The following is a 26,081-nucleotide window of genomic DNA, read 5'->3' on the forward strand; positions in this document are numbered from 1 at the left end:
GTCTTACTTGTCTGTAAGAATATACAAATAGTCATTGAATTTTCTGCTTTAATACACTTCATTTGACTTCACCTTCTAGTTGGAGAGGGGCTGATTCCAAGGGACTTAAAAAAACCCCTTCTTCATTCACATTGGTTATTGTAGAATTGAGATTTTGAAGAGTTTAGGTGACTCTAAGTGAGTGGCTTGAAGTACTGATGTTGGAAAAGGGAGCACTGTTTTGTTTATTATTAAGTCATGCATCACATGTCTTACTTAAGCAATTGACTTGCTTATAGAGTAGGAGAAGAGTGAAATGCAGTTAAAATAGTAACACTTTTACTCCTTTTAATTCTAAACCAATTACAACATAAAACCTTTGTATCTTTAGCAAAGACCTACAATTTGACAAGTGTGATCTACTCTTGAAATTGGTCTGCAATAAGCTTGCAGCAGTAATGGCTTTCTGAACAATTTTGCCTTGTTTGCTAAATAATTAATTAGATCAGTTTGTAGCTTGGGAACACACTGTTTGACTTTCCCAAAGTTACTAAAAGGCTGAACTTTTTTGAGTTTCCATTTGTATGTACAGAAGTGGTTTTTGTGCTGTCTTGTACCTACTGAAATACCAGTTCTGTGGCTGTCAGTCCTTCAATGTCTTTAGAACATTCCATTTTTTAGTCAATGAGCAAAATATAATGAGGGATCGATTCATATGAGTCAGTGTCGTAAAATCAGATGTAGAGAAAGATGAGTGAGCTCAAATCTGCATTATTTTTAGTGAGCTGACATTGTAAAGGTAATGATGATATTGCTCATCTGAAATGCGCAGAAGAGCTGTTTTTATTATTTGACACTGACATTTCAGTCCCTGCCATCATGGGCAGATCATATAAATTGTCTGTCTTAGGTGCACCACTTGTTTAATGGAGGCAGTAATATTACTTTGCTACATGAACATTTGGAAGATGGAGTTGTTAATACTTCCAAGTACCTTACTTTGAAGAAGCAAATTGCTGTTAAGTACTTTGGAGAAGGAGAGTTCGTAATAACTGATCCAAGAAAGTAATTGTGTGTAAAGGATTTTCCAGAGGTCTCAAAATACTTAAGCCTCTTGTGTTCCAATAAATAAAAAAGTGTTGTTTCTCAAACAACATGGTTTTGGGTCCATATCACTCCACCAGAACATACTGTTAGGTATTTTTAGAGTTCCATTGCTACTATTTATATAAAATCTAATCTCTAGGTCTCAAATGTCTGTTTTGGTCTGCTACTAGTTTTCCTGAGTCCAAATCTGAAGTGCAAGAAGCAAGAGAGGAATGCAGCTGTTTCTACAATAGAAACAAGCAAGTGGATGACATGACTCTTATATAACAAAGGATTTATGAAGACAGCTCAAATCTGAATCTGGACAATTTTTAGTGATACAATGGTGTGTTTGATCTCCATTGCTTGCAACATTTAAACTCAGTTGTAATGATTGAGGCAGAAAATGAGTTAACTTGCTGAGAATTTTTGATGATGCAGACTCCTATACTGATATTATTAATACTAATAATATTAGCAAAGGGAAACTACTTGAGGCCTTATGACTGTTAACTAGTGAAAATCTATGGAAAGCAAGTGTAAACAATTACCTGTTGTTGTATTTTACTCTTTCTCCTCCCAGAACAGTATGCAAGCAGGTGATGGGATGGAGTGCACATGTATGGGATGTGCATGAAGTGAAATGGAGAACTGGGCAGATGCTGAGTAGAGGACAACTTAGAAACAAAATGGAAAGAGACTGAACAGAAGACTGTAAATTGATACAGTAGAAATAAGGAAAGCTGAAGGTCATGGTTGCCAGGGCTCTACCTTGGCTTATGCACATAGAAATAGCAGAGCTCCTGGATCATGGTAGTTCCAGAAAAGGAGTCTCTCTTAAAGGTGTAAACTGTAGAGACCTAGCCCTGTGTTCAGTCTACATCCACATTTGCTTCACAACTCTTTTATTTTACAGAGCTTGCAGTTTTTCTTTTAGTTTTTTTATGTGCAAAGGGTGAACACTCACCTGCTTTTGCCCATAATGCATGTCATGCTGTTTTGGGAATGTGGTTTATTGTGAGAGCAAATAATGATACGATTACCTGTAATCAGAGTGAAGAAGTAATCAGATATGGGGACTGAATAGAAAGAAAAGGACCAAAGAACAGCAAAGCCAGCCTGTGTCCTCTATCTATCTATCTATCTATCTATCTATCTATCTATCTATCTATCTATCTATCTATCTATCTATCTATTTCTGAGTGGCCCCAGTTCTCCAATGATTTAAGCATCATTTACTATGAAGTACGTATGTGCTTGGTTTTGATCACTGTTTGAGAAAATCTCAAGGGTAGGCAGGGCTAAAAACCAAGCAGTTTTAAAAAAAATATAAGTGGGAACATAAATAGTAGATAGAAGGCATTCCTGGTCCATTGGATGAACTCCAGCTAGGAAAAGGGCTAATATGGAAGTAACTGACAGCAGAGGCATCTGCTGCAGGCTGGTTGAACTTGTACTGACTTACCACAGAACAGCTGAGGCTGCCAGGTACTCTGAATGTCTAGTCCAAAACTCTGCTCAAAGAGGCCTGAGCTGCTGGTGCCAGCTAGGATTGAATATCTCCAAGGATGGAGGACTCCAAAACCTCTCTAGGCATTATGTGCCAGTGTTCAATCACCTCTAGAGTACATTTTTTTCCTTATGTTTAATTAAATTTTCTCATTTCAGTCTTTGCCCATTGCTCCTTGTCCTATCACTGAACATGTTGACTTACACTGCAGAGAACACCAAAAAGGGGTACATAAAGTTGCATGTGGACAGAAGACACTTTCCGAGCTCTTCTGTATTGCCTTTGTATACTGGCTTAATTGTAAAGACAGGAAAATATTGAAAATTTACAGTATACTGCATACTATTTAGAAAACAGTGACATGTTTTATAGCGAAATTATTTAGCTCAGGTATGTGAATCTCAGTTGGATAACACCACTGGGACTTAGAAGTACATGCTGCTTAGGCCTTTGCTCCACTTCTCTTATGATACCTACTGGAGTTTATGTGATTTTCCTTCCATTTGTGTTCCTCAGCTTTCAAAGACTGATGTAGGATTCCTCTTCTGATTGAGTTGCATTGATTTCTGCTAATGACTCTGAAGTTTGAACCTTTTTCCCTTTTGTTTTTTTTTCTGATCTTGGGACAAACCCTATGCTTAAAATGAATAGTGGATAATGCAATTACACTGCATCATAAAGTCCAGTTTTTAAATGCCTGGCCTTGTTAGCTACTTAACAATTCTTTTAACATATGCCAGTCAGTACACTTGAAGTGCCCTTTTTTTTTCTTGTTTCTGTAAAAGCATTCAGTATTTCAACTTTGCATAACAGGGGAAGATTCACCGGGGTCTCAGAGCCTGGCTGTCACAGAACACACTGCTGTAGACCTGCTCAGCTGTTGCTGTTCTGCTTTCTGCTGTGGAGCCATGTCCTTTTAAATAGTATGTATGGAATCACAAAATAAATAAAAAAAGGAAGACTTATTAAAATATGTTCCAGGCAAATGTATGTGTCTAAAAAAGTCCCACAAACAAAAACTACTCAAAAACTGAATATGATTTTCAAGTTTTTCTGATGTTTGTTTGAATTTTCCACAAATCAAAGTGCTTGTTCTTTCTTGCTTGACTTTGCAGAAACACTGAGGAGTGTCCTTTATCAACAGTTTCCTTTAATGTATCTGAAAATTCCTGGGTCTTTTTTGTACCATCTCATGACATTACCCTTTTTGGATCTGAATATTTAGAAAAAGCATCAATAAAAGATTTTTATTTTTGCTAGGTTCACAGTGTTTCTTCTTTCACAATGAACAAGAAGTGGTGTAAAAAAATTCTTGTAGCAATGCTGTTGCAGCTTAGGAAAAAATGAGGAGGTACAAAAGTTCAGAGGAACTAAGAAATATTAAGACAAAAGATAGCCAAACTACCTGAATATCTAGTAAAAGGAACAGTGAAGGTTTTATTTAAATTCTGGGGAAAAGTTCAAGGAAAATTTTATTACTGGAATTAATAGGTCCTTTTTATATTTCTTTTTCACATACACACCCTAATGCATTTTTAGCATTTCCCAGGACATGTATAACCTGGGATCATCTTTGAATATTAGCTGTTAATTCACTACAGCCAAGGAATTCCCTAAAGAGTTTTATTTGGAGTAGCTGAACACACCTTTTCCAAGTGACTCATAGCTGTTCTCAGTTTTTCTTTTCCTGGAGATACTGTACCTCCTTAGTGCTTCCTCACTGGTGTGGTATGAGTATGCTTCTCTGCCTCACACTGCCCAGTGTTTTAGCCTTTCACATTTATTTGCTTAAAACACTAGGGATATACTCAGTCCTCAGGTGAGATCTGAATAGTATATTATATATAATGAATTTTTTCCCATTAATGAGCGATGAGTGAAATAGGAATGGTCTCTGTTTCAGAGGACCTTTTTGTGCCACTCTCAAAGTCCGTCTTCTGACACCTGTTCTGTATCCTACACAAAAATCAGAATTGCCTTTTTAAACAAGATTTTTTTCATTCTTCCTGTTTTGTCCTCTGCCCTGTTTTGTCCCATTTAATGCTGTTCAGTTTGCCAAGAGCAGAAACCAGGAAGAATTGGTGGCACTTCTAGTATGGAACTGAGAAACTAGATAAAGAAAAATGAGATCTGTCTTTGAAATTAAAAAAAAACAAAACAAAAAACTAGGAAGGGTTGAGAATCTTTCTGTTTGATTTTTTTGGTGGCATCTTAAAAAAGACATTGGGGAGGGAGCAGTGTAACAGAATCCTTTATAATGGAGTAAAATTGGCAAACTGTTTAGTGACTATTATATATCCTAGGTCAGTTTTATTCGTAGCATAAAACTGTTTGGCATAGCTGAATACTTCGGAGCACAACATAGAGTAATGTGAACAGGCAAGAAGTATTTATAAAAAGTCCTTCACCTTTTTCTGATAGATGACATAGCAATTTATCTGACTGAAAGAAAGTAGGTTCAGACTAGACATTAGGAAGAAATTTATTACTGTGAAGGTAGTGAAGTACTGACACAGGTTGGCCAGGAAAGTTGTGGATGCCCCATCCCCAGAAGTGTTCAAGGCCAGGCTGGATGGGGCCTTAAGTAACCTAGTGAGAGATATCCCTGCCAATGGCAAAGAGGTTGAAACAAGGTGATCTTTAAGGTCCCTTCCAGCCCAAACCATTCTATGATTCCCTTTGGCATGAAGCTTTACTTCTTCCTAGCACTTTGGCTAGCCAGTCATGACTGCAGTCCTCCTCCCTCTATCAGCCCCTTTGTTTCTTGGCTGCTCTGAGCATTAGGTATGATAATACAGAGCTGGCACAACTGAGAACTTGGACTTTTCCCTCATATCCGTTTTGGATTTTAAATGCATCATCTTTGTGAAGAAAGAGGATAGCCTACAGTTGAGGCACAATTTCTGCCCTGCCACAACTCCTCTGCAGAGCATATGTGGGAACATCTGCATCTGGAGGTGTTCATTTATAACCCTTGTAAGGAGTCCCAGTGTTCATGGATTTGCCTCCACATTTAACAGGTCCAGCCCTAGTACGGAGACATTCCTCTGTATTACCTTTAAAGTAGGAGAAATTTTAACTTTGCTTCTGGTCAGAAGACCTTGCAACTAATTCAAACTGGGAGAAAAATAGTCCTTAAAAATCAGTGAATTGAGTTACAATAACCCTTTGTTTCATGTGAAGACTCTCAGGCATAGGAACTGGTGGCCACAGATGAAATATTTGTTACTGAAGATTTTCTGGGAGAGGTTTGTGGCCTAATCACTCTGTTTATGCCCTCTGAAAAAGTTACATTTCTGTGACTTGTAGGAACAGGCAGCAAAAGAAATGTACTTTGGAGAAACATGCCTTTTTGCTCAATAGTGTCTGAACCAGAACTGCTGCAATCACTTTTTTTTTTTTTTTTGAGAAGGCCATTGCAGTGGTCTTTCATATGACCTCTGGAGCTGTGCTATTATCTGTCCTTGTCCTGTGGCAAGTGGGTATATGTACTACGAGCAGTCCGTGTCATGGCTCTACAGCTGACTTTGATGCAGTTGTACATTTGTTGAGTGTCTCTCATGCACTAACTACTTGAAGGTCAAATTGAAACCTTCAAGTTAAAACAAGTCCAGTCATCTGTTTGTGGCTACCACCAGCTAAGCATTTCTGCCCATAGACTTCTTGTAGGTGTCCCTTAAGTGGTTACAGCCTTCAGCCATTTTGGAGAGTCTCCCCTGCTAAACGTCTCTCCTTCTGTGCTTTTGAGTACTGGCTTATCAGGTGGGAAGGTATTCCAGCTGCTTCTCATGGTTCCCAGAGCTTGTGTATTGCAGGTTCTTTTGCAATGACCTCTCCCAGCATGTTCCAGGCAAACATTAATGCAGATTATTCCACTGCCATCAGAAGTCATGCAACCTGCTAGTGGCACAGTGAAACCCAGGCGCCTGCAGGTTGAGTGTCAGGCAGATAGCACAGGGCCTGTTACCTGCCCAATGGCTCTGAGTTTAAGCGATACAGCTCTTAAGCAAAGGCATCACCTGTGGCACATGAAATCTTTGTGGTGTGGCAAAGGTGTTCTGGAATGCACTTGCTTTGTGTTATCATGATCCTTCAGGCAAATATTTTTGACTCAAGTCAGAGGCAGGGCAATAGGTGTTTCATTTGGTTGGTCCAGCATGGCTGTTCTTGCATTCTGTTTTGTACAGAGGAAGGCTGACAAGGGAGAGAAACTTTCCTTTCTGTCTATTAAGCACTCTGTTGTCTTGGTAAAGGAGAGCATAAAATAGGTACAAATGACTTTATTTTAGAAAAGCAATAGTTTGGAATATCTTGTGGCTGGTTTAAAGTGCATTTCAATAGACAATCTAGCATGAAGGCAGAGAAATCAGAGGAAACATTCTTCTTTTTACTCCTTGGCAGAGCAGGATATACCTGAGTGTTGGACATGGCAAATTCTAGAGGTCATGTGGCGTGCATAAGAGGAGAATGATAGAAAACCAGCAGTGAAATTGAGAAAGTTTATGCTTTTCAGACTGTTGAACCATTCTGTCTTTAGGCCATGGAGAGACTTGGATAATTTGAACACCTACTTTTCCTTTTGATTTGTTCAGATGGTTCCTCAGGTCAGAGTATACTTGTTCCTGCAGGGTCTGGAAGCATCTATCCAGTTGCATGGCTGGAGTGTACAAAATTTGAATAGTGAGAAGTTGATATTCCAGGGAGAAGGATGAAACTTGTTTCTTTCTGCCATCGTGCTGGTATTACCTGTGGCAGTTCCGGGCTGAAGTCATGCCCTTGTGGTGCTAAAGGAAGATGGATTCTTTGTGTTTACAGTCTTTATGCAGTTGGCTATGACCCATCTCTGTTCTTTTAAAAATGTTCATTCTATGACAGACATTCACTATTAATCACAATGATGTCACCTAGCATTTAAGTGCCTAGGTATTACAGTAATGATTTTCACAAACTTTGCTTTGCTCCCAGCAGTCAGTAAAATATTTTCGCTAAGCACAAGCTGTGCTTCTACAAGCAGGTGCTTTGATCACATGAAGGATAAAGCAAGGCACTGTTCACTGACCACCACCTGTAGTAAAAGGATGTTCATGTGCACTGTTACATACACCAGCTGACATAGGAACAGTGATCTCTCCCACTAAGCTCCCGTACTCTGTGCACACCAAGTTAATTCCTCTCATTTATTACTTGCCTTCTAAGTACAAGGTGTAGAGCTTCTGAGAGTTTCCTAGTGCCTCTTCCAGCTGTCCTAAGTTCCAAGTTTAAATGAAATATTTCAGGGGTAGCCAGTTAGGTACCCTGTCTTTTTACAACTGATAACCTTTTTTTGTTACAAACCTGAAAATACAATCAAGATTGTGAGTAATATTATTAAAATACTTAAATTGAAATGGTTTTTTTCCAATACTACTATGTGGTCACCATTTTCTTTTTCTTTAATATAAGGCAGAAAAAAAAAAGAAAAAAGAACCTCAGCTACAATGGTAGCTTCGGAATTCAGTGTCTATTTACTGTTACTTAGTGAAAGAAATGTCTTGATGTTTAAAAGTGAAGTAATATCCTTGCTAAGAGTGGGGATTTTTGAAAGGGGAGAAGGAACTAGGCTGCATAGAATGAATGCATCACTGGTATCTAAAGATGTTGTATGTTTATGGCATCCTTCATAAAATATAAGAAAACAGTCAGTGAACCAGACTTTTTTTTTTTTTTTTCACAATGGCCCCTTTATACTACCCAGCCAGGAAATAAATGTAGATGGGAATCAGATTCATTTATACTGATGGGAGTTAACATTTCTTTGGGGAGAGAAGTGCAGCAGGCAGAGGTCCTGTGGTTGGCTGTGTCAGCTTCCATGTGCATCTGGGAAAGTAAAGTGGGAAACTAAATCCTCCCGGAGAATAGATGGAACTTAATCTTGGCCTTTAGCTCCTCAATTAACCCTGTCACTGTAACACACTGGATTCTGGATAAGTAAGGCATCTTAAAGTGACTCCTAAACAGCTTTTTAAGTAGGGGATGAAATATCAGTGTTTTGCTGTTTTACTGCCTCCAGACAACATGGCAGGACATAAAAAAGTCACCCAGAAGAACCTGAGCTAATAAAGTCACTTCTGAACCTGCTCTGGACAAGATATGAACCAGGACCCATTATTCTATGTCTTAGCTCCAAAAATGTTATGGAAGGGGGAGTTTAGGAAACTGAAATAGCAAAGAGTGCTCTTAGCTCTGCACTCTGGATGCAGTTGACTGCATTGTGTGTAAAGTACAAAAGGTACAGCAAAAAGTATTTTGCTGGTGCCAGTAAGAAATCCACATGTGTCTAGTGGTAGGCACAAACAAAGGTTGTAGACCAAGGTGATGGATCCTTTTTTACACAGACTGAAGTGTTCATATGCATTCATGTTTGTGGTCATGTATGCTTGCACATTCTTGGTTTGAAGTATAGCCTGGCAGCTATAGTCAGATAAATATCTTTCTAAATGTGACTCAAAATCGTTTTCGGCTTTTTTTAGCATAACTTTATGATGTTTGAATGTTGTTATTTGTCCGGTATAGTCATAGTTTAGTCACTTAAAAACCAAATACGTCAATTTTTTTAATACTATGTGGCTTCATTACTTATGATTCATCTTTTGAAATGTGATTGTGGTTCTGACACATTTCTCTTTTTTGATTTCACTAAAAGGAGTTGCTAATAGTGCAAAATAGGTCTCAAGGGCAATAGATCTAGAATGGAAAAACATGAAAAGCAAATTTTTATGTGATTTTGCATTATTGCTGCAGAGTGAACAGATTCAGTTTTCCTTTTCTACAATATAGTGCTTTCTAGTTCTTTGTACAGAGTTTCTTCTGTCTTCAATAGTAGTACAGGTGGCTAGAGATTCCTTGTACTAGTATCACCTGGACTGCTACTTTGTGAAGAAAATTCTCCTAGTTTTTGAGCCTGAATGTAAGGAATTCAAGGATTGTTTAGTAAGGAAGTATAGTGTGTAGCAGTTTGGATTGAACAATTAGCTCTGAACCATGAGTCATGCAAAACTAGGCACAGGTGGTAAAGCGTATGTTATGTAAAAATAATAGGAAATAACTGCCATGGGTCAGGACTACACTGAGTAAGGTTTTGGGTACATACAGGGACAGTGTAGTCAGAAGACTAATAGTCCAAGAATAAGCGTACGTGAGCACAGTGAGAAATACAGTAAATAGTTTGAGAGACAGATGGAATTACTTTAAAAACAACAACAACAACAACAACAACAAAAAACAAACAAAACCAAAAAGCCAAGCTTGTTAGAGTAGTTGGGCTGAGAATTGATGGAGAAAGTGACAGAGAAATGAAAAAAAGGGTAAGGAAAACTAGAAAAGCAGAACTTCAGGTCCAAGTAAGAAAACTAGAAAAGGTAAGCAGGCAGGGAATTTCTTAAACTGTGATGGGGAAAAGAAAATGGTTATTGTGTAACTAAGAGATAGCAAGCCAAAGAAGGCAAAAAAAAATCACACCTTTTCCCGGTTTTGTACTGGAAGGGCCGATTATATTCTGAGTAGAAAGAGAAAAGCAGGAAGGGATTAAGATAGGAGCCTGAAATTGTGTAGGAGTTGCTGAAATTGAAGATACTATATTTAGTTGTGATGAGGAAGGTGGGACCAAAATCTGTCAGTTGGAAGAATGATAGAAACAGAAGTAGTGTGATTTCTTGTCTATCTGGAGGAGGTCACAACCTTGCTTTGGTCCTTGATATCCTGGAAAGAAGCAGAAAATTCAGTGAGAAAGTGAATGAAAAAAGGAATGAAAGCAAGAGAAAAAGCCCTGAGGGGAGAGGATTGAGACCTGTGAAGAGTATCAGCTCTGATGATCTCTGACGAAGTGAGAGATGTATCCAGAAGAACAGTGGAAGAGTTTGCTCTAGATGTGGCCAGTATTGGGAATGCATCCTTTACAAGTATTTTGCAAATGTTGCCCGACTTAGTATAATCTCCCTAACTGGGGCCAGGAGCTGCTCTGAGCTCAGTAACAGGAGAGAGAAAGCTTGGGAAGATGACCTTTCTCTTGTCTCTAACTGCTGCCAACTTCAAATGAAGCTCTTGCAGTCAGTGGAACTGTATGGTTGTTATGTTGGTTTGTTAGTGTGGAACTGATATGAGAAAGTATGTGTGTTTCAAAATAATATCAAGAGATCCGAGGAAGAAATCTGTGCTTCTGTTGTGAATGATGTCCTGTTGCTTGGTTATTAACATTGTCCTGCAGCCACCTATTTTTTTATGGTGCTCCTCACTGAAACTGCACAGTCATAAATTTCAGTGTGCCTTTTTAAGAAAAACAAAACAAAACAAAAAAAAAGAAAAGAAAAAACTCCAATTAAATATCTAAACTTCTACTTGGAATGCACCAAGGCCAGACCAGTGGCACCAAAATCAGGTAGGCAGAGCCACGAAATGTGCTTCTTGTGCCACAGCCACTAAAGGATCAAAGAGGTAGGAAGATGAGAAGGTTTATTCTGCAAAATTCTATACAGTGGCATTCAGCCTGGCCTCTAGTCAGAACACTTCTGTTGACAAAAGTTTACTTAATCTCTCCCATGCTATTCATATGTGGTCTTAAGATTGGATGTGAACCCATCAAAGAATACAGTAACAAATACAAGCAGTAGCCAGACTTTCTCTGAATATTTCCATTAATTCAGTGAACTTCAGGGTGCCAAAGAATGCAAAAAAATATGAGGCTTCTCCCACCCATCATGTGCAAATATTTGTGCATGCAGAAACATCTGATTAGAACTGTGGATCAGCTGTGTAGAATTAGAAGGACGGTTGGTTCTGTGGTAGTGTTGGGTGCTGCAGTATTCAGCTGACAGTGAGAGCAAACCTCCTTGCCTCAACCTGCCTTACTGCTTTTTCAGCACCACAGACACCACTGATGGAAATGGGAGCTACCAGTCAGTGCAGAATCAGCACTGTGATAGCCTACACAGACAGCAGATTTGTAGCATGCATGGAAGCGAAGACTTTTGCCCTTGGCCTGTAAATTAGAGGTTTATGCATAGGACTGTATGCAGCTTATTTTTTTACTAATCATTATGGGTAATCTCTGACATTAGGTAGCTGTAGTAGTTATAGTTTTTTTTATGGAGGTGTGTTCCACAGTCTTTTATTTCTCTTTGATTTTGATATAGTTTATGGAACAGGCATGGAGCTGAACACAGCCATGCAACTGTAGTGTAAATGGGAATGAGATATGTAATAATGGTCATTTTATTTGAAAAATTCTTTTTCTATTTTATCAAAAGGAATCAATGTATAGGCTTTATAGACCCTTGGATATCACATTTAGATATTGTCCAAATCATGACACTGAAATACCTTATTGTTCATGGCTTATATCTTATGGAACAGACAATGGTGGGTCAAAAGTGTATACTGAACTATAACATTATGAATGATTCTTCTCTTCCTGTATAGCACCATATAATTCTATGTAGAGCAATTGCTAAACTTACTGTGTGGTCATACAGCTCTTTCATACTAATGCTGAAGATGCATTGGTTTCTGGTTTTGCTGCAGAGTAGGTTTACACATTGTCGTGTTTGTCCTTATCATTGCTTGGCTCCCTTGTTCCTTACCTATGATCTTTTAATATTTTTTTAATTTTTTTTACTAGCATACAAAACTGTACATTTCCATGATGTGAGCAGAAGTGTTGTATTTCAGAGTTTAGGGCAAGAGGGATAATCTCCTTTTGAATGTGATTTTTACAGTATAGAGTTTTTAATCATATATATACACTTGATACGAGGTAATGGTTAGTGTTTTATCTTGTGACAGTAATCCCATAATCATTAAGTATAGGAAAACTAATCACATGGGTGTTTTGAAAGTAGTCAACTTCCCTCACAAGTGAACTTAATGTCTTTGACAGCACCGAGCACTACTTTGTGCAGAAAGAACCTATAGGCTTCTTGTGATGCACTGATGTGTGACAGTGGGGACAGAAGTAATTACATTTATTCCTTCCTTTAGTGGATGGTAAACTAAAAAATCTTCTCATATTTGCATTTTGTTGCTTTTTGTTGAGCAGCACCTCTGTAAAAGGAAATGCCTCCAGTCAATGATAATTTTGGCTGTTGGATATTTTTCTTCATATTTCCCTTTGTTTGATCACATTTAAAAAAAGAATTTTGGCCTAATAGTTATCTGGTTTTTAGCAAGGTTGATTTGTTTAATAAAGGTATCAGAAAAGGAATTTTATAAACTAAATTATGACTTCTGTGTATAAGTAGATCTTGTTCCATTCTATAAAGTTCTTTTCTAAAAAACAAACAAACAAAAAAACCACCAAAAAAATCAAGATCAACCCATCCTCCTTCTTTTTTCAGGCCAAGTGGGTATTCCTGATACAAAATATGGTCAAAGGCCTTTCAGTCCTAGGAATTAACCAAAATCTGGAAAATATGCATCAGTGGCTACTCACAAAAGCCTAGGTAGTGGCATAGGCAATGAATAGCATCTTTTAGTCATTTACAATAATAACATGAATGAACACACACACATACATATATGTATTTAAATATATATGTAGCATACATGTATGTTGTTATGTAGTACATGGTCTAACATACACAAAAGGTAATACCTTTGAGTTGTTGCCTAGAGGTACTTCACATTGTCTTGAATGAATTTGCAGTTTATTTTCATGTAGAGATGGTAAGTGGGCTGGTTTTGAGGAAGTCTGAATAAAAATCCATTTGGATATGTAAAAAAATGGAGTTAGGAGCATACTGTGGGAGCTCATTAATGATTCAGAATGATTGGTTTTCGTTTCCTCTCCTTCATTTCACAAGACAAAATCCAATCAATACTTCTCTTTCAAGGTCACAACTGCTATTTGGTCTTTGTCCTTCTCACAACCCTTGTCCAATCATAGGAGTGTTTTTGAGGATTTAATTACTGTTTTAATCGGCATTGTCATCAGTAACTCTTAGCATAGTTGAACTTGGACAGGAAGCCATATTATTAGAAGAGAGCTCTCTGCCCCAATTCAAGTACAGAGGTGCTGTGCTCATGAATGTCTTCATGTCAGGCATGAAAGGGGCTTTCCCTCTGTCATTCTGTCCCCAGTAATTCTGTGGTTGTATGATGGACAGGAAAGCTGTGAAGCAGCAGTATATCTCAGTTATTTGACTTTGCAAAATTTGTAAAGCAGAGGTGAGTCTGGGAAAATTAAGTTTCTGTCTCTACCAAGGAAAGGTTGTTTCCACTGCGTGAACAATGATGCTTCTTAATGTGTTTTGTAATTTGTTTTCCAGATCTGCAAGGGAAATGTGTATGTTAAAAAATACTAATTTTTTTGTCTCCTTTTTTGGTACATTTGTGATACATTTTTCCCTTTTTTTAGAAATAGATTCAGTGTAGACTAAGTAAACTCTTTACATATTTATTAACTAACCTCGCTTCCTGAAGTTGTATTGTAAAGGTAAGCAGAACACCAGGTCCAGTATTTAAAGTGCAGAAAAGAAACAATGTTCCTTTAATGGGAGTGGGAACATTTTTCCCTGTAAAATATCTTTACTGTTTTGAGAAATATCATAAACGGTCACAAACACAGAAAAATATTCTACTACCTTTTGTTTAGAATCATGTTAAACTATTCTCTCAGCCTAGCATTTTCTTTCTTAACAACCAAGTTATGCTTCAGCTTGCTCAAAAACATCATACTGCTTTACAATGTCTGCCTTTTGAAAGTTAAATTCTGTGGCTTAAAGGTGATGCTTAAAATCTGTTAACTTGAGTAGGATGGGCTGGATGCATTTGTAACAGCTAAAAATGTTAGTCCAGAATTATTAATGTTAGCTGAAAAATAACAAAATTCAGACCATTCAGAAAATCCTATCCAGATTTTCCTGCTTTTTAGGAAAATCTGGATAGGATAAAGGCCTAAAGTCATGAGAGGTGTTCAGAGTTATCATAATAATTTCAGGAGCAAGTTTGTGGAGGTCAGCTTTGTTGTACAATATTATGAACATAGTTAATCATGCTCATTGAATGTGATGGATCTAAATTTGCTCTCAGTTATAATCTCTATATCAATCAAAGAATGTCCACAGTTCACTTAGCTCATTCTCCTGACATGGTATTTAATATTGTCTAAATCAGTCTTTAATATATTTTATTGATTTTTATGGTGTTCATAAAATACTAGTAAGAGAAAATCTATTTTTATTGCTGGGGGTTTTTTAATGTTAATATAATTTCTAAGGAAAAATCTCTTCAGTGACTCAGACATATGTTGGAGGGAGTATGTATGTACATATATATAAAATGTGCAATTACACAAATTTTCAAGCTGTATAATTTAAGTAGATGATTTAAATTGAGTATTGACATTTTGGCTTGTGTTTGCTTTTATATAGTTTTTATTTTCAGATGTTTGTCCCTATATTTACATTCACAACATATATCCAGGTCTGCTGGTCACAGATCTGCTGCCTTTGCACATGAAGTTCATTTTTTTCATGTTGTAAAGAATGCTTAGCACTGAAATTGCAAATATTTAGTTTATTGTGATGCCACATGCTGGGGTACCTTGGAGTATAACAGGAGGAGACAAAGAAACCTGTTATTTAGCTGCACTGATATCTCTTGCCTTACAGGAAGCATCAAAGCAACACCAGGGTCTCTGACACAACAGAGAACAACTTGCAGAATCTTTAGGCAGCACAAGTTGGTTGTAGGTTAATTTCAGTACTAGGAGTGAGGTGTAAGGCCAGGTGCTGGACAAGCTGTTTTGGTTATGTCTTCTGAGAATTCTTTAACACACAGAATTACTGACTTGGCTGCTAATGAGTCAGGTTTTGGCCTCTATATGATCCCCAACAAAAGCAAAGTCTCAGACAAAACCTATAAGCACCAAATAAAAAATTGCTACATACAATATGACTAAGCATTGATTTGTGCCTTCTATGTGGACTACTTGTACATGAAGTTTGTCTTTGCAGGCCAAGAATATATCTCAAGAAGAATTTGGCCAGTGACTGAAGAATATTTCCTCACTGCTTATCATAAAGCTTGATGTTACAATTTTTCATAAATATTCTTAAGTGGCACATTTTCTATAGCTCTAAAACACACGTACAACTTGCGTCTGTTAGACTTCAGATCAAAAAATATCAGTAATGACAGCCTTCCTCATGTTATAGTTGGTTAAGTGTGAGAAATGTGAACTGAGAACAATCTAAAAGTGTCACAATGGATGCTTTATCTTCTGCACAATAGGATAAAAAATAAGGCAGTTAATGAAGAAATATAAATATAAGAAAAAGGGTAGAATTGGCAATTGCAAACCAAACCCTTGACAATTGCATTAATGGTAATGCATTCCATTCCAGTTCATGGTGAAGTAAAAGGAGTTGGTCTGGTAGATCAAATATGGCTTTCATTGCAAGACTGCGACAGTGAAGGTGAGGTAATAAAGCTCTTCAGACTAACCTCAAAAGAGTATTGTTATTAAATATACTTGATGAATTTACAGAATTATTTATTGTTAGAACAGATGTCATTATAAAATAACACACTTTTTCAGTTATTTTTCCTGGATGTATGTATTCTGTTATGTAAATATGTGTATATGTGAATACATACATTTTTGTTTGAAAAAGTACATATGCAGTCAAAATTGTGAATAATAATTAATCATGCATGTTAGGTTCCTCTATACATCTGGCAAATTCTTTTTGTGTGAATGTCAGGGCTTTGAGCAGGGTTTGAAAGGGATTTTATTAAATATTTGTAAAATTGGGATGGTCTAAATAACCATGTAAGAATGTAACTTGCTGTCCTGTTTTGCTCATTACAATACATTGTGAAGCAATTGTTATGAATCCATTTGGTGTAAGCAAACCTAGCTGTCTATTTAGGGAGAAGTCCTGAATCTTGTGTTTAGACTGCTTTCCTTAGGTGTGTGTGCGTTTTGGGTGGATTTTTTTTAAAGTTTGTTAATGTGTTTTCAATCAACATCTTATTTACCAGTTCAGGCAAGAGTAAATCACAAAAGCTCTTAAGTACCTTTAATACTGTTTTTCAGACAGAATATAAAAAATTGCTTTGTGTTCCCCCAATACTAATTTGTAGCAACAAGCCTAAATAATTATAACTGGCCAAAAGCCAGTCTTTTGAGCCCTACACTAACGAATATTGGTACAATTATTTTGAAAATGATAAAAACAGTTGCAATAATAGCATGCATTTCACATAACTGACTCACCTATTCCAATTAACTTCAAGTAACCAGAAATAACTCAGTTCTATATTATCTCTTAAGTGGTCTCACTGAAGAGTAGACACAGTGTGTGATTTGCATGTATTATGTAATTTCACTCAGTTCTGGGGCAAAGCTCAGCTGTGTTTAAGGCTAATAGTATGCCATCAAAGCAAATGGGGCTAGGGTATGTTCTCTGGCCCTTAGGGAAAGGCACAGATCATGTCCATAGGTCTAAATCTCTCTTCTCCCTCATTCCTCAAATAAAATGGCTTCATACATACTTGAAAATAATTTCTGATGTATGCTCTCCTTCAAAACATGTTCCAACATTGTCTAGTAGAGTGCTATTTGTCTTAGGTGAAAATGGTGACTTACTTTAATAAAGATTAAATAATTGTAGGTAAAAAAAGAAGATACACCCTTGCTTATGCCTGGGCTCTGACGTATTTTCATTACTGACACAAATGTGCTCTCAGCCTTGTCTTTTTTGAAGTCCTTACTTTAGTGCATGGATCTGGAAGCAAGTAGACTTGCATATCCCATTTACATCTAAGGGTTTTTGTCTTGTTAATTACTGTTCAGATCTTTTTGTGTGTCTGTTCCACATCTGAATTTATGTGATTACTCTGGTAGGATAGAATCATTCAAGCTCTAGTTTGCAGCAGCCTTGCTCTATGTAAGTCTTGAGTTTAGCTTCTGGGAGGAGTCTGGGGAGATGGGAATGAGATGGGAACCTCATGTCATGAAAGGAAGGCAGGTGTAAGTACTATTGCTGGTTCTTTCTGTGGTGACAGTAGCTGAAGTGGAGAGCATCACCTTGACCAGTGCTGGCAGCATTGTGGCCAAAGCATTGCAAATTTCCATGGACTCCTGTTGGAGGCTGTTTGGTTTCTGGAGCCCAAAAGCAAGCATTCTGTTTGCCTGATCAAAGAAGAGTCAAGCATATGAGTTTATCTGTTTATTGACTGAAGAGGCAACAGTATTTGACTGTGAAGACTGAGGACTCTGCTTTTCTTAAAAATTTCTTTAGGGGAAATTGTCACCAATGAAAGCATCAATCTTTCTTCTTTCAGAATAAATATCACTTATTTCAAATGCATTTGAAGCATTTTGTTAATCATAATGCAACTACAAGTCCACTTGTTCAGTTGAAAGAGGGACAGACATTCAGAAGGCTCACCTCAGCTACAGACATAATTGAGCAATAGCACTGTTTCTTTCCTGGTTCTGTCTCCACAAAGTTACATGAGACTAATATGTTTGAGAGTGTTTTTCATTTATTGGGTAACAGGAGAGGAGTTTCACTTGCACAGAGAGAGAAAGGATATTTCTTTTTCTATTAAAACAGCTTAGGAATTTCCTACTGCATCAGTGGTAGCAGACAAACAGTATTTGAATAGAGACTTGAACTCATATAGAGTATATGTCATACTGTGTGTCAGATGTGGTTGAGGGACCCAGGCGCTCCAGTTCCAGGAACATAGTTTCAAATGAGGAGACTGTCTTATTCACTGTCTTGCTAATAGCTTGCTCTGGCACTTATGGCAACTAAACATGGTATCCTATAGATTCATGTCTAATTTATCTGATGTTAATTAATACTATAATTACATAGAATCACTTAGTAAAATTGTTTACTTTCACCTATAAAGTGTCTGGACCTAGAGTTGAGGCTTTTTGGCTCCAATTGAGGTGAGATTTGCCTTTTAAATATAATATGTGATTTATCATCAAAAGGGTGTTGTAAGAGGTAGCATTCATAAATGCAAAGAGTGGGAACTTCCCCTTTCCCCAAGAAATTTTTTCTTCTCCATTCCTTCTCTTGTGGAGAATGCTTCTTTGAATGGAGATCCATTTTGTGCCCCTGTAAAACTGAAACAGTGAAGCAAACCAAGGCTAGACTAGAGTAAGTGCACATGGTTTTCACTTTAGCTCCCAGCAACTGTGATTTAGAAGACAGAAAATTTTGCTTTATTTAGTACTGTTTCATGCAGTATTTTTCCATACAAATATTCTCCATCTTCTGTATTTGGGAGGGATTACAACTTACTGCAGTATCTAGGGAGAAAGAGAAGTCCCTGGAGCCTTGAAATAGATGCAGGACCTGCGTGCATGTTCTTCAAGCTGCCTACAAAATGTGTCCAAAACTTTCAAGTGACTTTTCAGTAATGTAAATCCAGACCATGAGGTTCATGAGGAAACATCCTGTGCCTCATTCTTAATCTCCTGCAAAGGCCATGTATTGCTGTGGAGAAGGACTGGTGTAGTTAAGGTTCAATGAAAGGCAACTTTAAAGTTATCTCTTCCCTGTTCCGTGACATTGGATTTGTGTTAAGAGATAGCTAGTGGCATTTTTGCAGTATTTTGTGTTTTTCTCTGGGGAACACCACTGGTTACTGGCTGCCAGCTGAGTGTAACTCCATTCACCACCACTCTCTGGGCTCAGCCTTCCAGCTGGTTCTTAACCCTGAGAATTATGCACATATCTAAGCCATTAGCAGCCAGTTTCTCTGGGAGAATGCTGTGAGAGATGGTGTCAAAGGCTTACTAAAGCCCAGACAGACAATATCCCCAGCCCTTCCCTTATTCACTAAGTGCATCCATCGCCTTATAATAGTAGCAGGCCAGATTTGTCAAGCAGAATGTCCCTTTCATAAACCCTTGCTGGCTGGGTGTGACCCCATATGGGACCTCTGTCTTCATTTTTCTATCATGAGAGAATTTTTGGAGTGAAATACCTGAGCCTGGACCTTAAAGTCTGCAGAGGAGGGAGGCAGACGAGGTGCATAGAAATGTAGTAGATTTCATGGAGCATAACATTAATGGGACTAGCTGGAACTTGGCTCCTGTTTGCTTACTCTTGGTCCATTATCTTGATTGTAGACGACGTACAGATAAATTTTTTAAGGAAGATCATTAATTGCCACAAGGAAGTGCTTGATTAGTAGCGACTGTAAAGGAAGGTCATTGAGATTAATGAAGTAAAAAACCTCAGAGTTGTTTTACTAGAGGCACTGAGTGATTATGAGTTGCATCTTGTAAGAATTGTTCATATTTCACAGACTCAAGGTAAAATGCTCTAGGAAGGAAGCTGGAGAATTGGCTCAGTAGCAACGAGGCCTGTAATGATCAAAGGTGTTAACATTGTTATAAGGCAACAATAAGTAAAATAATCCCATTACAATTGAATATATGTGAATATATGAGTTCCATAACTCATATTGTACTGCAATGAGCAACATTATTTCCCTAATTAGTATATACAAACTGACATGCCAGGTCTTGTCAAAAGTTCATATATTGAAAATACAGAATATTTATTGGTCCTTGCAATTATGCATGCTATCATGATTTTAGAGTTGTCTTCAGTAGTTGGCTAGAGACAGAATGGTTTCAAAGTTGACAGTGACTCTTTTCTTCAAAGGGACAAGACGTAATTATGCTGTCTTTTATGAACTCGGATCTTCTCTCTTGTGTCTGCAAACTGACACTTGTCAAAATTTTATCTGTGCAGTAGCATTTCTCTATTTTACATGCATGCCAATGAGTGTATTAAACACAAATCCCAGGGTTGTCATAAGGTAAAGAGCCTTCTTTCCTAACAGCTTTGACTTTTCAAGTACTTGCAGAAAGCTTTGAGAAAGCATCAGTTGATTTATTGACTGATCTCTTGGGCATACAGTGTTTCATGCAAATGAAGTGTAAAGTAACCAGCAGCCATCTGTGCTCTAAAATGTGTATGCAGATAGTAATTGCTATACTCTTTCCTATGAACTGGGTTTCTGTTAGTGCACGTTTTCTGTGGTTCTATGGGGAGATGCTGTTAATGCAGGGTTCTGTTTCAGTTTCTGAACAGTTGCTTGTTCATACTCTCACTTTTTTACTTTAACGTGTCCCTGAATTAGAAGCTGTGCAAAATATATGTACTGACTATCTCTGAGCATGGATGGTTTGAGCTTCAGCTCTTAATGTCCTCAGTTTTTGCTAATCAATAGGATGCAAAACAACCACAAGCAATGAGCAAGTCTTCCAGTCTATCATACTGGGAAATAAAATCAAAACTCCAAATCAAACTAAGGAAAACCAGATTAGAATATTAAATAATCCTTGTTAACTGTTATCCCAAAATATTTTTTGCCTTTAAAATGCTGAGTAAAAAGATCGAGATTTACCATCTTTTAGTTCTAATTTATTTCACACTAAGAACACTTTTATAGAGTTTGTACTAAAGTGTATATAATTTTCTTTGACCTCCATTCTCATTTTACAAACTTGCATATCAATGAAACAAACAATTAAGTAGATTGAATACTGCCTGTAACATGATGTTGATGACTCCAATTTTATTAAGCCTGTTTGGAAATCTTGGGCAGGTGGCAGCATCCATAAAATGACAAACTATGTATCCTTATCTGTGGAGCATAAATTTAAACATTAGAGAGAAAGATAGTGATAGTGGAAAAGAAATCTTTCAAAGATACTGGCTATTTTGAAGAATTGTAAAGGAGAACAAATTTTCTTTAGTTTTTGGTTACTGTGAACAGCCCCAAATTTAATATGATGTTATATTTTGTGCTGCCTTCCTTCTGGAAGAAACTGAAGTATGTAAGAGGGTGAAGACACTTTCTCTTGATCTATAACTTCATGGGACAGACTAATTAGTCTCTTCTGGTCCTAGTTTTTCCAATTGCTAAATAAATTCAGTTATAGGAAAATCTAATCTGAAAAGAGAGACTGATGTGTAATTCCAATCCAGAATTTTCTGTGCATCTCTAGCCTCTGCTAAGTTAGTTTGTCTGTCTTCTATCTATACTTTTATCTTTATGTCAAACAGTAATATTTATACTTGTCATTAGAGCTCTTAATTTTACAAGTTAAACATATGGTCTTAGTACTTCATGGGGTAAAATGATTTTTAGAAGGAAGGAAAAAGATTATATTAAATGTTTATGTTGCTGTAGTCTGAAACACAAGGCAGTATTGAGCCTGGTGCATGTAAAATCTGCAAAATCTTAGGAAAATTATGGATTTCTTCTGACAACTTTATCTTCTGCAGCATTGCTCCATAAGATAAGACATCATTCTTCTTTGTGCAATGAGCATTCTCCAGAAACCTATCCAGGAGCCTCTTCTTGCTTTTCGATAAAAATTAGGTGACATTTTGCCCTCATTTTGCCACAGCATTAGCCAGCACTTTTCTTTGAAGTAGTGGCTTAGATCCAAGAAGCAAGTAAAACTAGGGATAAATTGTTTCATTTTCTTTCCTACTTGAAGCCAGAAAATGAGAAATTTGCTAATGCAACTACATCTTCTCTTTGCCTTTCTCCCTTCCAGTCATCAGTTTGAGCTTTCTCCATGTAAATCACAGTTCATTTAAGAAGACCAGAGATAAATGCCATGCATGCTTGATTTCCTTCATTGGAGAAGAGTAAAAATGCAAATTGATTTTTGTTTCAAGTTACTCTGTTTGGATCAAGGCCCCCAATAACGTTGTGCTTAAGCTTATGCACTTGGTGAAGAGAGAAGGTTGGATAGGACTTACATCATAGAAAGTTTCAATTGCTGAATACTATTTTGCTTGTACTTTCCCGTGAATGCTTGGGTTTACATACATGATCTCCAAATTTATACAACTTGTATGTAGAAACATAATTGACAAATGGGATGTGACTATATGAAATTTAGGTTTTTACTGACTTAAGTTATCATTGCAGGGAACTTTTATATACTCCAACAGAGTTTGGGTCAGGTTTGTAATGACCAAGAAAGTCTGACTGCAGACCTCCAATTTATGTACAATTCATTGAAATACATTATTTCAAATCCGGTGGGAGCAAAAAGGATTTTAGACAACTAAAATATAGCATCTTGCTTTGTGAAAAAGGTTCAGAATATGACCATGTTGTAATATTTTCCTTTCTGAATGACTTAGGTGAAGGCTTGTAGGAAACATAACCAGTGAGAAGGAATGTGATTGAGATTGTTTGGAACAAGCAGAAAGAGAGCCCATGGATATGTGACTATTTCCAGAACAGTGATGTTCCCAAATATGGCAATACATTAGATGTTACGATGCAAAAAGTGTTATGATACCATTGACTGCTCAGTTTTGTGTTGTGTGGTGGTTGATAGAGTTAAAAATTGACTTCTTTATGTATAAAAAAGATCTTATTTATGAAAGGGTGTTCTTTCAAAATCAGTTCAGTATGTATAAACATAGTGGTTTGCTATCATACTTTCCTTTTTATTCTTTCTTCTCTAATGCATAGAAAAGCTAGAAAAAAATTGGTCAATGACATTTTATCTTAATGGCAATAAACTCTTAGGACATTACAGATCATTCATGTCTACAAAGCTCATGAGATAGTCATCTGTGGTACTTCCAGAAAGCAGGATTAAAAAGATCCTCACTGGTGGCTCAAGTTGATCCTTATCAATAACATAATTCAGACTGCGCTTTCTGTAGCACGTTCTCTTTGGGGGAGAGCAGTTAGACTTAAATTACACAAAGCAGTGTACTCTGAATTCTTTAAGATGTTTGTTTAAAGACTAATAATACAGTGCTGATTTCAAAGCTCTTTGAATGAAGAGCTGCTATTGGAAATGAAGTTATCACCAGGTTACATTTTAAACTACTTATTATTTTCTTTACTGTCTTGGACAAATTTGCATTTGAGAGATACAGATACATAATGTTCCTTTAAAGGGTGAATGAAGTTCTGTCATTCTATTAACAGGGAAGATGGATAGTTTTATTCTGTCTTCCAATCTTATTTTGATTTTTTTTTAAAATTTTTATTCTTTAACGTACTTTCCTTTGCAAGTCTGAGTGGCAGGTTATATAACATCAGTGTTCTTTTAAAACTAATATTAAACTCAGAATCCAGTGTCCTGACTGCAGCATAAACGAAAATCAGGCTAAAAGGCCAAAAGTTAGGACACCAGAACTCTGCTAAATAGCCACTGCCCATAATATTTTGCCTTTGTTAGCTCAATGACTCCAAATAGTCAGAAATCTAGTGTACAAATTATGTTCAGATTGCCTGCTGCTTAATGGGTTTGCAGCTGTTTCTACTTTTTCTGGAACCATTATTTTAAAGCACTTCAGTTTCTTCATCTTTATATTTCGGTCCTTTTCCTTTGTTCCTTTTCATCGATGTCCATCTACAGCCTTCCTATCCCCCCTGCCCCCACATCCCCCCTTCTTTGCCCTGTTTTCACCTGCCCCACTCCCCACAATTATGCTGTATTCATGTATCCTTTTCATCTCTATGTACTTCACCTGGCTGCATTCCATGTTTCAGTGTATCAAGTCAATAGACTCTCCTTTTTCACCTTTTCTTTCACCTTTTTCTTTTTTGTCTTATTTTCTGGACTACTTCTGTTAACCAATTTTTTTCTTTAAAAGAAAGATTTCATAATAAATACTTAATAAAGATGTAATAATAATTCTGTTTAAAATATTGTGATTAATTCTTCTGCCTGCAATAGGACTTCAGGACTCCCTTGTGGATTTCTTGACTCCTCAGGTCCTAGGTCTGAGGCTTCTTTCATAGTGGTTGTTTTAGATGCCACTGTTGATTACTAGGATTACTAATATGAAAGCAAATGCATCTAAGAATATAGAATAATAGAATCAATTAGGTTGTATAATACCCATAAGATCTGCAAGTCTAACCATTAACCTAACGTTACCAAGTCTACCACTAGATCATGTCCCTAAGCACATCTAGTGGTTTGCAAGAACACATCAGTTTACTTTCCTTAAAACAGTTATGCCGTCTTCCCAACCCTCTCCACCTTCTCGCATATGACTTATAATGATCTGAAGTTTGCAGGAGTTGCAAGCAGATTTGTTTTCTACCCATACTGTGTACTGTACACTAGTAGTTAATCAGTTGACAACTTCTCAGATTAAAATTCAGAAGTGACTTTAAAAAGAGCGATATGATTTCACTGTGGTTTCAGCATACCAGGTAAGAAACAAACTAAAAGGCCAAAAAGCTTTCTCTTGCAATTATTTGCTTTGGTGTTAAAAGTGTGGTATAGAGGGATATTTTTATGTAAATATATGTATGTGTCCTTTGACTTAGTTGCCAAGAATATATCCAATTTCGCATATATAAGAAAAGAAAATTCCACAGAGAAGTCAGAATGGCCCAGGAAATTTGAAGGAAAAGTAGCAGTAGCTCCCAGTTCTAGACTACCAAAACCCCAACAATATTTCTCCTTTTCCATCTAGCCTACAGCTTCTAAATATCTTTTCATACTTGCTTGCTGCTCTAAGATTGGGCTCATGCCCACTGATACTATATGTTAGTCTGTGAATTAGCAGATTCCTTTGTTTTTTTCTTGCCACCTTATGCTAAAACTTATTGTTTCCAAGAGAGGTATTTTGCCACACACTTTTAGAAATGTGCGGTTGCACAAAGCATATTCAGCTTCTGTATGTGTGATTACATACTTTCAGGGTAGAAGTACTAGGAGTGCCTCAAGGTTAGAACAAGCAAAAAAATGCAATGTAAATAAACGAGACATTGTTACTGACAGTCAAATTCAACTTCTCATGAAACTGATAGTGTAAGTCCAAACTACTTAAAGCACATCAAGATTTAACTCTGAATTGTTGTTCGAATTTCTGTGGAACATTGATAAGATTTCAGTCTTTATAAACATTGAGGACTTACTAAAGCAAGATTAAAAAAAAGCCTTGAAAGCAAACGAACAAAAGGTACTGCTGAAATTTACATTTGCCAATTAACAGTACAACTCTCACATCTGTTTTTTTCAAATGTCATTAGAACAAGTAATGGTGACTGTGAACAGTGATGTACATAATAACTCAACTGCATCAGATAACAACAGACTGGGTAAGACAATGCTGTTCTAGGAAGTATTTGTGCCACAGAGTCAGCTATTTGAATTTTACATGGGGCCCTACATAGCCTTTTTAAAGTCCTTAGCCTTAGTCAGACAAGGCTTGGGAGACAGGGTTCTCTTTCATCTCAGAGTAGAATATGTCCCACGGATTTGATCCATATTTATTTGTTGATGTTTAAGTTCTTGTTGATATTTAAAACCAATAAATTTCAAGTTGATTGACTAGTATTTCCCCCAGCTCCACTTTTTTCTGTCATTATAAAGTAATGACATTAAGGATGAGAGCGTATTCCAAGAAGGCAGAAATGATGATGTGCACAGAGTTGAGGTGTGAAACAAAAGTTGCAAAGGGCCCTGGTATCAGAATAACTCTGTGGT

At 37.0% G+C, this 26,081-nt stretch overlaps 1 protein-coding gene across 8 annotated transcripts in view; it reads left to right on the forward strand.

Annotated features, from left to right (window-relative positions):
• NTRK2 (neurotrophic receptor tyrosine kinase 2) overlaps positions 1-26,081 on the forward strand; it is a 203,902-nt gene that overhangs the window by 63,662 nt on the left and 114,159 nt on the right. The window contains exons 12-13 of one of the 8 annotated variants that reach the window (XM_071581434.1): positions 15,952-16,023; positions 25,625-25,693. The exons of 5 other annotated variants lie outside the window; for them this stretch is intronic. In XM_071581434.1, the coding sequence (XP_071437535.1) occupies positions 15,952-16,023; positions 25,625-25,693 (141 nt within the window). The remainder of the gene's footprint in view (positions 1-15,951; positions 16,024-25,624; positions 25,694-26,081) is intronic. 2 more of the 8 variants (XM_071581437.1, XM_071581435.1) reach the window with 2 other exon arrangements.

The sequence above is a fragment of the Pithys albifrons genome, chromosome Z, assembly GCF_047495875.1.
Source record: "Pithys albifrons albifrons isolate INPA30051 chromosome Z, PitAlb_v1, whole genome shotgun sequence".
Classification (NCBI taxonomy): Eukaryota; Metazoa; Chordata; class Aves; order Passeriformes; family Thamnophilidae; genus Pithys; species Pithys albifrons.